Below are 12,367 nucleotides of genomic sequence, written 5' to 3' on the forward strand. Positions count from 1 at the left end.
TACAAGCAAGGGGCAGAACAAACGAGGAAGAGAGAAAAAGGAGAAAGAATGGTGTATTGGTTGTGATCACTACAGTTGTTATCTACCGCATTAATACAAACTAGTCAAGGAGTTATCTCCCTTTCACTCGAACGTCACACTCAACCCAAGTGTAAACCTACTTTACTGTTTATTTACTTGTTTTAAGGACATGGACAATAATGAGACAAGGGACATTGAACACTGGACGAGACATGCAGAGCTTCGGAATGTGCTAGATGATTATCATAAGATTCTAAAGGAACAAACTCCCGATTTGCATTTGAAAATGAAGACCTCACTGAGTGATGTCGAGACAGGTTTTACCGTCTGGCGAATCTGATTCTAGTAAAACATTGTCTGGTACGAGCCATAATATCAACAAGTCTTGCGATGATACACACAGCTAAGCTCTGACACACGGGGTCAACAGCCTTGGGGGCGAGCAGAAGGTCAACGTCTGGTCAACGGTTTTGACGAATGCTCGAGGCTACGGTGATGTGGTCATACACATAGAAAAACAGCTTCGAATGCTTGAACAGCTACTTCCACTGCTAAAAGATAATGTGCAATTGCCAATTGTAGTGTTCTTTTATTTAAGTAAAGTAAACGTTTGGTTTATTTGCAAAAGGTGCATCTTACTTTTAACACAATAAATGTGAGATGACATCTCTAACATACAGCAAGAAGTCAGTGGATAGAAGTTCGTGTGTTGTATGTACAGAGTAAAGGACTGGATTCCCGTGAACCGCGAAAGCTAAACGTTTCATGTCAGGTAATATTTCTATATACACACATACTACCTTTGCCATAGTAACCAGTAACGTTTTTGTTGTCATTATTATTTTCTCTTATCGTTTTATTCATTTTTGATGGGTCGTGCGAGGTCTTCTCAAGTGTTGAGACCAAAGTCAATATTATTAAGGACAGACTCGAAGTTTAAGCACTCGACAGTGACACAGCAGTGACATTACCAAGGGCTGCCAGGACAACCCCGAGATAAGCGATGTAACGAGAACAGGAAGTGATTTTAAATCTTTTTATTTTGCCTTAAGCTGGCAGAGAAGTATAAGATTAAAAGATTTATAAGATTAAAAGATTTGGCACGTATGTGCCAAAGACAGAGGCAGAAAGTTAAATGTTTAGGAAATCAGGCATCTCTCCCATGTCCTTGGCCTTTGATAATCACCGAGACTGTAGGGGAGGGAGGTATTCGTGTTTAACGCCAAGCCAGCCACTAAGACTATATGGTAGCAAACCTCTAAGCCCTGTTATTTTTGGGGAGGTGAGGATGAGTTTCTGGCAAGGTGATCTGCTTTGCATGCAAGGCCACCTTAAAAGCTGCTTTACCTTTTGTCCAGCACAACAAGCTGTGTAGAACAACGTAGAGGAGGCATGTTTGTAATCTGCAGGTCGGAGAAAATCGAGAGCGGTATCAAGCTTCAGGAGTCCATCAGAACCTCGATCTAGTCCAGGGACTTCTAAAAGTCCTTTATTTCGATTAATGTCATAAACAGACTGTTCACAAATATGAACCAGCATTGTACCTAAGTACAAACGCACTGGCTCGCCCTTCATTCAATTCACTCTTTCCTCCTGTCACTCGTGTCACACAAAGTATGAGAAAGATAGAAGACACAGCGTGAGGTAAGATAGGACTTTAGTAGAGCATCTTAGCCATAAGATAACCGTTCTCGTGTTGTCAGGAATTCACAGTTTGCATGTTGATATAGTACAAAGGTCACGTGACGCGTGTTTGAACACCATATCACGGAATGTCGTTGTTGGGCGGAGGACCTGTAACGGAAAGAAATCTCGAAATCTGATGTAGTCTGCAGGTGTATCTGTAGGTTAGTCAGATTAAAGAGTTAGCTAACTTATTCATCTGAAGGAAACGGTGAGTAAAGTTTACATGGTTACACTGTTTAACGTCAGCACATTCACTAACATCCGGGTCAGAGTGTGCAGCTAACCGCCATCTTGGTGAACTACAATGTGACTCAGGTAGATCAACAACGGTGCAATATTTATTGCTACATGCATTCAGTAAGTTCATCGATTGCTTTAGAGTCGACATACTCCAAAATGAAGTAATGCAGTAAAACAACTAAAAATACAGACTTTGTTTTGACATTTCAGTTTATTTCATCAGATCGGATACTGGTCTTAGTGCAGCAACAACGGTTTGACATTAGGGACATCTATTGTGTAATCTCCAGAGCACAATGAGCAGAGTTCGCATTTCAAACTTGCTTTTGTAACTGATGATAATGTTTAAATATTGGTAAAGAAAAACAAAATCAATCAGAAATAGTAACAGCAGTCTAGTGTCCAGCTGAATTTCTGATATCTTCTTAAAACGAGAATGTTTTACTTCTTCTCACTTTATTGTTTCTTTTCTTTTTTTCTTCTACTTAAAGAATGTTTAAACAACACGCTGTATAGTTGCAAACAAAAAAATAGCAAAGGAAAACAAAATGGCAAAGGAAGCCAAATTCCACGATTTAAATACTTTTTTTTCGGAAATCTATTTTTTTTAAATTCTAATTCAAAAAACACCTTCTTGATATGAAATTTCTCTAGTCACAGAAAAATGTAACACTCAAGTATTATATTGTAAATGTGTTTGTGACTAAAGAAAGTAATAATGTAATAAGCAATGTGGCTTGAGGAGGACGGCGTAGATGTAAATCGGCCTTCCTTGCTGATGGGTTTTGGTCTTCTTTACATTTCGCTGATCCATCATTGCTAATTTGCTTTGTATTTCTTTTCTTTTGTTTTACTTACAATAAATTCAGTAACACGAAGAACAGATGATGAAAAAATATCACCAAATGTAGAAATGTCTGTACAAAGACTGCAACAATATGTCATGATTAACATAACTCTTACTGTCTCTGCTTTCTCTGTTTCAATCCTTAAGCAATCTACCATCATGTAAATCCTGGTTTACAAACTTTTCAGTTTGAGTATGTGTATGTTTTGTGTTATTAGTAACTCAGCTACCATTATGGCTCAGTCACACGAAAGAGAGTGTGCCGTGTGCACGAATGACTTCACGACACCAAAGATTCTACCCTGTGGTCATCTCCTGTGTCGACAATGTGTCATTTCCTGGAAGGATTCCAAACCTGATGCCGGGTGTCCGCTGTGTAGATGTCCTATAGTAGAGCAGTCAGATGTAAGTTCGTCCGACACTGTTGACGCCCTGCCGACAGACTTTGTGATGGAAGCGCTGGTGGAGAGCGCTCGTGTGCTGAGTAAAGATCACCTTTGTTGTGTGTGTGAGGACGTCAGGGCGGACTTCATCTGTATGCAGTGTCAGGTCCTGATGTGTTCAGCGTGTCTAAAAGTTCATAAAAATCTTCCTGCAACCCGCAGTCACGATGTGGAGAGTGTCAGCACTGTGACACCTGAACGTCTGGCTGCCAGCCGCCCTGCACTGTGTGCTGACCACGGCGACAAACCGGCGGAGTTCTTCTGCCGCGAGCACCGCCTCGCTGTCTGCTCAGCCTGTAAGACTAACAAACACAAAGTATGTCCAGAAACAAACTATCTTGACGATGAAATACAATCAGCTCAAAAATTACTAAAGGACTTGACAAAGATTTTGGTAGAAGCGGAGCAGAAGCTAGAGCAGGTTATAGGTCAGGTGACGTCACGTCTACTGGAAGTTGATGTCAGCGAGCAAGAAGACTTGGCGCAGGTAGACAAGACATGTGACTGTCTTCACACGCTCGTGGAAGATTTCCGTAAGAAATTGAAGGAAAAGACTCGCACGTCACATCTTAAAATCAGGAATCCGTTATGTGACGTCAAGACTGACCTTAGCAACCGTCTAGGGAAGGTGACGTCACACAAACACATTGTGACGAGAGCCACGGCAGTGTCACCACGTCCTGCACTGATACACATGACACAGGCTCTGACAGACAGGGTCAACAGCCTTGACTTGAGGTCTGACTGGCAACAAGAGGTGTGGGTGAAGCCCGTGTCAAGTGCAGAGAGCTGTAAAATTGTTGTAAGGTGGATACAACAAGAGCTACTGATGTTGGAGAAGCAGTGGACAGAGCCAGAGGTAATTTTTTAAAGCCTGTTTAAATGTTATAACGATTTAATTTTTCTTTCTCGTTTACATTTATTTATTTTTTTTCTTTCAAATTAAATAAAAAAAAATTCTCGCAGTTATATATTAGAACTACGATTGTTCATTTTCTCGCAGTTATATATTAGGGTTTTGATTTGTACATTTAGATACTCAGAGTAATTTAGAAATATTAAACATAATTTTGAATCCTGTATGCAGTTTGAGCTGTTGTAGATATCGTAGTTCACTATGTATCTCGAAAGTTAATGTACAAGGTGACATGAGCTTCAACTACAAAATAACTCAGAAGTAAACCTTGTATATATTATTCGAAACCTATAAAGCGTACTACGGGGTCAGCGGGGAAATGTTCGGCCCGCCAAGACATCTGCGAATTTGAGTAATTTCTTTTTCAAATAACAGCAAAAATGTCTGATGGCAATAAAGAAGTTTTATAGGGACAAGTCAAGATCTTTGATTACGGGATGGACAGAAGTAAATTACTGTATAGACATGTATGCTTCTCGTCGTCTGGAAATATGGAGGATTCTTTAGAATTATGCATAAAAGCAACCTTCATTCAAAGCAGACGGTAGATCAGTTCGGGTTTGATGTCAGCTGCTGATACGAGTAGATGTTTTCTACCTGTGCATGCAATAAACTGGCAGAATATGTGTGGAGACTTTTTAAGCCCCATAAACTCCTCCATTGGACGAAGGTATGTGTATGCGAAATAGTCATAACTATTATTATTATAAATGTATTTTCAATGCACAACCACAAATACATAATTGTGGATTAAAGTTGTTTTTGTTAATCTGTATCGTCTCATGTACAAATTTTCTACTTAGAAAAAATTTTTTTACAGACTACAAACAGTTGTTTCGATGTGCTTTTCATAGACAGATCATAGTTTTGTCTCGACAAGGCGGATGGTGGAGACTCAGAGTATACCAGACAACCTGCGACTGCAAAAATGTTAACGCAGTGTCAAAGTTATATTACTTGACCAAAAAGAACAGGATAATATTTAGATAGATAATTTTTTACGACCCATTTTAAACATCAAAAAAGCAATTGGACATAAACGATCCCGATCCTTCTACATTTGCTTTCTTAAGGATTTAAAACTTGTATTTCGCAATATTTTTATGTAATCTTAATAAGCGTCAACAACAAAAAATACAATTGTTAGATATTATACAACAATATTATCTCTAGTTTAAATTTTTATACAAATATTCTTTTTATTGTATATGCAAATTATTGATGAGTTTATTGTTTCTACCTCCTACATGTTCGTGCATTAAGCTTTACTCAGAATATTTACGCCATGTACAAATTCAACACCTGTAATATTCATCCTCATAGCTCCATTTTCCGTCCTCCTTAAAGCAAGTAGGTACATAATTTGCCCTTTACATATTTCAGATATACTGTTTGGTTCTGAAGAAACACAAAGCACATTCAGAACATGTTAACTTGTATATTTTGTTTTCTAGGAAAGTCACCAGAATGTTGAAAACACCTAAAAAATCGTAAACTTGGTAGACCATTATTTTGAGTAGGGATTATATCACAGTAGTCTTTTATTACATTTTTCTGAAGGGATTTGCCTACATAACTTTTAGATTCCAGAAAGTATTTCACTTCACTCAAACAAACGAACGAACGAACGAACGAACAAGCAAAAAAACAATAAATAAAAAGAAAACTTGAAGGTTGAATTTATTACAGAGCGTGTGCTGTCTAAATGTTCGAAGTTTATTTTAATTTAATTGTCAATTATATCTATATATGTCTTTTTCTTTTTTTAAGCACACATCGTCAGCAGATTCTCTTAACGTGGGACAATAACACTCATATCTGAACATATTTGTAAAATATTCTTTTTGAAAGTTTAATCACGTTTACAAACTACACTCCGCTCATTTGTCCTGGGGCAGTAGGCTTACCTAACCCATTAAATGAGGCTAATTTCTTCTAGCCTTTAATTTTTGTATTTTAATTATAGAATAAAATCTTTTGTATCGAACTTGCCACCGCTTCTTAAATACCACCCTAAGGGTTACTGTTGCAGTATTTTGTGGTACAGTATTCCTGGAGTTGTCACACATGTAGAATAACTTCCCTAAATAGTGACTGCAGTTGTAACTCAATCAAATAAGCTTGTCTTCTAGTATACAACACAAATCTTCAATACCTAACATTATAATCCTTAAATATTGCAGGAAATCTCAACTCATAAATGCGACTAATAGTTTGAATTACTTACATCTTTATTGTTATAGATTAAGGATATCAAGTAAATAGCTGTGAGTAAATTTTATCAAGAAGAGACTGAACATTATTTACAGATAGATGCAAAGACACCAGTCCTTGTGTTCCACGACAACTGCGGAACCAACATTCGTCTGACGAACGGTAACAGGACCGCGGAGAAGATAGATCAAAGTGCCTCCTCTAACGGGGTGGTCGTGTCACGTGACTCTATCGTGTGGAAAGTTTTGTATGAGGTAAGATACTAGGCTAGAATGACGACGACGACGAAGACGACGACGACGATGATGATGATGATTAAAACAAACATTTCAATGAGTAACTTTCCTTTCTTTGCACAGGCGAAAACTGAACAATCCTGCTGAATTAGTTTTTAAAATACTTTACTCAAGTTTATAAAAACTTCGCGGATTGCTTAGTGTCAACATATTGTATCTCTGGTCATCTTTTTTGTCTAATTTCTACTGAGCGTAGGTCACCTAGTCAACCTAATCCTCTGTCACATTTAGCCAAATCGTGACACTGTACTGTTGACGCAGGTCAAAGTTGACGAAGTAACAGCAACAGAGGACGCGTTATTCGTAGGAGTGACAAGAACACCTCCTGAGCGCCTCACTATGACGAGTTCCTTGATAGACCTAGGCATCGTCGGAGTCAATTGGATCAGCCACCAGAAAAAGTTTGTGAGTTTCCATGGCTACAAGTGCACAAAAATGGTCTTGTGATTCGGTATCTATGTAAGAATGGAAGAAAATTACTTTTCTGCTTTTCTTCAAAAAAAAATTTTGTCTATTAAAGTTTAGATATGTGATCTTCCGTTTTCTAAGCTCAGTGGCATATGCTAATAACCAAAAATTAATAAAATCCCTTTTTTGTCATCTATAATTGTAGGTAATTATCAGGCATCTGTTTTCAGTTATATAGGACGATAGGAAAAGGTCTCAAGAAACTTCAAGTCGGGAGTCGAGTCGGGGTCCTGGTGGACTCGTCAAACGACATTCACCTCTTCGTCGACGGATAGGACCATGGTGTTGTAGCGGAACATGTCCCACCGCCCTGCTTTGCTGTATTTATTATGCACGGTGCAATCACGAAGGTGAGAGACACAGTTACAGGTTACATTCTACAAAAACGTTTGTGATTGCTTTGTTTTATGGCGAAGTCACTTAGAAATCTGCAGTTAATAGTAAAAGATCACAGACGTTATACCCTATGGACAGCCAACTCAACGCGCTCGCAGTGCGAAAGCGTTGACTCAACTCGTGACCGCGGGGTGGAAGAGAAGGTGGGGTACAGGCAATATCCGGTCGCTTTGTTTTGTATCCGCGAGTATCTTTCAATCCTTTGCTGTTGAAGAAATCCTCTTAGTAAGTATGTTTTGATATATATATATATGAATATGTGAATGATAATGTAAAATTCTATACTCAAACACAGCGTTGTATCGTAGTATTTGTAATTATGTTAAGAGTCAAAATGTTTTTGTCAGCAAGTTCTCGCTCTCTAGCTCATTGTTTTTCTGAGTGGTTACAGAGGGTAGTTTGTAGTGAGTTTATCGCTTCTGAATTCAGACTAAGGCTCTTAGGAACCTCCATGTAAATTCTTATTGATGTTTGCAGAATGTTGTTTTGAACACATTTACATCACGCGCTGTCTTATCAGGACGATAATATACTTGAAAAGGTGGCGAAGAAAAATTGGATGTTTCTTCATCTATCTCTGATATTTATGTGAATAATTACCGTGAAATAAATATGGACAAGACGGCAAATCGTTTAGTGACTGTTTAGTTTAGTTTCATTAAGAACATTAAACTGTTGTAGTAATATAGCCTTATTTGCTGGCTCAGCGTAATACACCAACTCCCCACCCCCACACTCTCTCTATATTGCGAACCGTATCCAGCACTCAGCAGTTTCAAATCAGCAGTGTTGAACATTGCTTATACTAGGTGATTAATAGTTCGATTATTTTTACAACTTTAAATCTTTTCATCTGGCACACCAATATTTAAAACCACTGGAAAGTCAACTTTTTTTTATAAAATATAAAAGGTTATATTTATCTTACAAGGTGACTTACCTTCATTAAACAATATAATGTCTGGAACAAATGGTCGCTCTTTCGATGTTGAAACTAGAATTAAAACGATTCACAGCTCTCTCACGAGCTTTTTTCCAGTCTTTATTATCTAGTCTTCTAATGCGGAAAAATGATCACAAACCTTTGATTCGACCTTTGCAAGCAGGGCATCCTGCAATCGCACAGTTACTGCCTGGCATCTCAAAATAATAACACCAGTAGCACTGCGACACACTGTGAAAGACGAAGCCGGAAAAGGCAAATACCACACGTGGTCCAGCGCATGCGCGACTCAAGAGATCTGTTCCCGAGCCTGAGTTAGCTGTCCATAGGGTATAACTTCTATGAAAACATGAAACCCTTCTAATACATATTTGATTTCGTTGATGTACATGCTTTATTTTTTTAATGAATATTTGAAAAAAAATCATTTTCTTTGTGTGTAAATTCCTCAGCGTTGTACCTGTTGCCTTATTGTCTTTGTTGTGCAGGTGACAGCCCTTCCTACATCAAAAAGATCATGAAGAATAGAGGAAAACAAGAGATAGTAAAGCGTGAATATATTTGCCGCCATCAACCTGGCCATTGATACTACCATTGACTGCTCATATGTATTTGCTTCGTTAACCTGTTTTCTATTCAAAACATTAAGATGACAAGCTCTCTCGTGCCTGATTCTTATTTTCAGCTAAATACACGAAAAAAAAACTTCGAGCAAAGTAATATTTTAGTTCATTTGTATCAGTTGCCCCCTCTAATATATATACACACACAAAGAAGAGAAGAGAAACATCTGATCAATAGTAATGCACACACACATTCACACGGGCACACACACACAGATAAATACACAAATACAAGAAAACTTTCTGTTTATTACTCGCACACAGAAGATTTGAAATGCAAGTGGAACAGCAAATACACACTAAAATTATATTAGCACTAAAATAGAGGAACTCTCTCTCCTTACATATCACTTTATAACAATACATTTAAAAATTCAAACTTTTTTCTCAGCGCTCTTAATTTAAGATTAAAATTAAATTCAAAGTGTCCCACATGGGAACTGTAATGTGTGTTTATATCACTGTGTGCGAAGCTTAGTCTCTACTAACAACAAATAGATGATGTTAGCAGTATACTTCAAGACAGCACACAGATATACAGAGTTCACATTATCACATACTTGCCTTTCACACACATACTCATTATGTATATAATAAAATACATGATGCCTGCTAAGAAATTTCATAAGTACAGTTTATTAAAGTAAATTATCAGCATATTTTTTTACAATAATTTAATTTATAAAAATCCATATATGTTCATATGTTCATACTACTATCAAATACTAGTAAGAATTTGGTAATAATGTAGCAACTTATATCTATGATGCATTTGAAGTACGAAGCCTTATGTCGGTGTTGATTAATAAATAAACAGAAATGTAATAAACAGAAACATAGTTTTTTCACATTTGCAATTCGATTTAATAGGTAACTCTGCTTCTTGATTACTATTTCTTTTGATGTTTTGTCCTACAGATATACGATACATTTAAAATCCAAGTATCAAAAACAGGAAGAAAGGTTCTTTCAGATGTGGACAGTCTCAACATTGTAACACCTGACAACTATGGTGATTGGTGTCAGGAGTAATAATCGAGAGACAGAAAGAAAGGGAAGATAACAAAAAGCCCGCAGTTAAATTTCCCTCGTATATCTTTAAGAGGCAACACATCAATGCATAAAGCAGAAACAATTTCAAGCTGAACTAGTCTGGATTTTAGCTTCTAAAAAGACAATGTTATTCTCTTAAATTTAAAGCAATTTTTTAAATGCACTACCTGCAGTAATTAAAAATTAATTAACATATTATTGTGATATATTTTCTTCAATTACAATAGTTATGTAATATATTCCAGTTTAATTTCATCTGTAGCAGTGTCTATAGTACATTTACATTTGTCGAAGTACATTGAACTCCAAAGTATATTTACAGGTAATATTTCTCATCACTAAAATAGTAAGATATAGTATAAAACGCGTTATGATTTTTTTTTTTTTGCAAAGAAGATAATAAGTGTATTAGAAACTGGAACTGATCGTATGTACCTCAAAATAGACAGACTGAGAGACAGACAGCTGTAACTTCTTTATTAACTGTCACATCTACAGTGACAATAAATCCCAGGTTACTGATGGAGGATTTAAAGGTGATATTGTTTTCTCCCACCTTGGCTTGCTTGGGAATACTGATCAGTAAATTTTAAGTCTACTTGAGCATAGGAAGTCTTTCGTTTTATTATCGTAGAGTTTAATTTTGCTTGTCACCATCCAGTCTTTAACATCGTCAATACAGACATCTATGGTGCTAGCAGCAGGAGGAGGAGTGGAGCAGTTGTTGCATGTCTTCAGCATATGATTCATTAGAAACATATTGAGACTGGATGGAAGATAAAAGGTCTTTTTTACAAAAGGAACATAACTGGGTTAAGAAATGAGCCTTCTGGGTCTACGGAGGAAAGTGGTGGAAGGCTTGTTGTTTAACCGTAAACGAACACATCCTGTATGAAATGTGATTTTTCATACTGTTGATATAATAAAAATATTTGTGCAACGGATAGTTGAAATTGGGCACTAATTCTTTTTGTTGTCCCGTGGATTCCCAGAAAATAACAAGATTAATTTCCTAGTCAATTAACAACAACAACAAAAATGATGCTTTCTGTCTTTAGGATTTTTGATTGCATTTTACAATCTCATGTTACTAAACCTCTTCTTAAATTAAATTTAAGGACTTTAGAAGAATCCATCATCAATGCAGCACAGCTTCCTTCAGGCATCCACTAAACCCATCTGGAAACACTGAAGTCCTGCCGAAAACACAAACTACATTTAACTTATGGTTGCGCTTCCCATACCTTATTTTATTTTCTATTTAATTTACTGTAAACAGTGTATCTATACAGAGATCAGTACGCATATATCTGTCTATATATTTCACATGTGGTAGTAAAAGATTTACAAAAAATAATGTTGGGAAATTTAGCCGATGTACTTCAATCTCTCTTTTCTCTCTTTATATGTATGGTAAATTAATATAACACCCTCTTGTTAGAACTGCTGGTATTCAGAGGGCTTGCCTTTTAAAATATTTCGACTTTCGCTGGTGATAATAAAATAACTAACAAAAACCAAGAACAAAGACTTTGTCAAATGTTCACGTTTATTTGCACCTAATACAATCACCACACACACATCTACCTCTTCCTGTTGGGTGTGATACTCTACAGCACGAGTGGGCAATTAATTTTCCGAAGGGGCCGCATGAGAAATTCAGATGGTTTTAGAGGGCCGGACTAATATCGTTAAGTCAGTTTTCCCCAATACTGTATATTTGGTATATATACTGGCGGGCGGGCCGGTCTGAGACAGGAGGCGGGCCGGATGCGGCCCGCGGGCCGGCCTTTGCCCAGGCCTGCTCGACAGTGTCAACAGAAAGTTAGTCATTGCCTCTATGTAACGTCTTCTATCTGAAGTCATCGACATCAACATACACCTGTCTACTCACACGGAAATTCCCAGTTGAAGCAGTTACTCGCATTTGTGGGGCGCCTTGAAGTTGCCACTAGGGTTGGAATATGGTTGGAAGTTCCTGGTAAAATGGAGAAACTCGGGGCTAAAGCACACACACAACTTATACTCTACATCACTATACAATATATTGTTAACTTAAAACAGTAACTTGTAAGTTGCTAACATCGCAGTGGTTAATTTAGCAAAAACCACTTTGTAGCTAGTCTTAAATGCTTTATACCTTTGCTGAAAGGGGTTAAGGGAAGCGTTAACTTAATAACTACAACATTTTTATTCTGCATTATTTCCTGTTTTATCAATT

General features: G+C 37.2%; 1 protein-coding gene across 4 annotated transcripts; it reads left to right on the forward strand.

The window, feature by feature from the left end:
- LOC112574670 (E3 ubiquitin-protein ligase TRIM33-like) lies at positions 1-9,465 on the forward strand. 4 transcript variants are annotated; one of them, XM_025255886.1, is made up of 6 exons: positions 1-793; positions 3,013-4,096; positions 6,463-6,621; positions 6,925-7,068; positions 7,302-7,481; positions 8,959-9,465. In XM_025255886.1, the coding sequence occupies exons 2-5, from the start codon at positions 3,029-3,031 to the stop codon at positions 7,404-7,406; spliced, it is 1,476 nt and encodes a 491-aa protein (XP_025111671.1). In that variant the 5' UTR covers positions 1-793; positions 3,013-3,028; the 3' UTR covers positions 7,407-7,481; positions 8,959-9,465. The 4 variants fall into 4 exon arrangements, with proteins under 4 accessions (XP_025111671.1, XP_025111672.1, XP_025111670.1 ...); XM_025255887.1 differs by lacking the exon at positions 1-793 and adding an exon at positions 1,780-1,868; XM_025255885.1 differs by lacking the exon at positions 1-793 and adding an exon at positions 1,804-2,022.
- Positions 9,466-12,367: the final 2,902 nt, after the last annotated feature.

This window comes from Pomacea canaliculata, linkage group LG11 (assembly GCF_003073045.1).
Source record: "Pomacea canaliculata isolate SZHN2017 linkage group LG11, ASM307304v1, whole genome shotgun sequence".
NCBI classification, from domain to species: domain Eukaryota; kingdom Metazoa; phylum Mollusca; class Gastropoda; order Architaenioglossa; family Ampullariidae; genus Pomacea; species Pomacea canaliculata.

Excerpts from the sequence above, each read along its gene's own strand:
- LOC112574670 (XM_025255886.1), top strand. The coding sequence starts at position 3,029 with ATGGCTCAGTCACACGAAAGAGAGTGTGCCGTGTGCACGAATGACTTC. Across the intron at positions 4,097-6,462 it reads AGCAGTGGACAGAGCCAGAG|ATAGATGCAAAGACACCAGT; the intron begins GTAATTTTTTAA and ends CATTATTTACAG. Across the intron at positions 7,069-7,301 it reads TCAGCCACCAGAAAAAGTTT|TTATATAGGACGATAGGAAA; the intron begins GTGAGTTTCCAT and ends ATCTGTTTTCAG.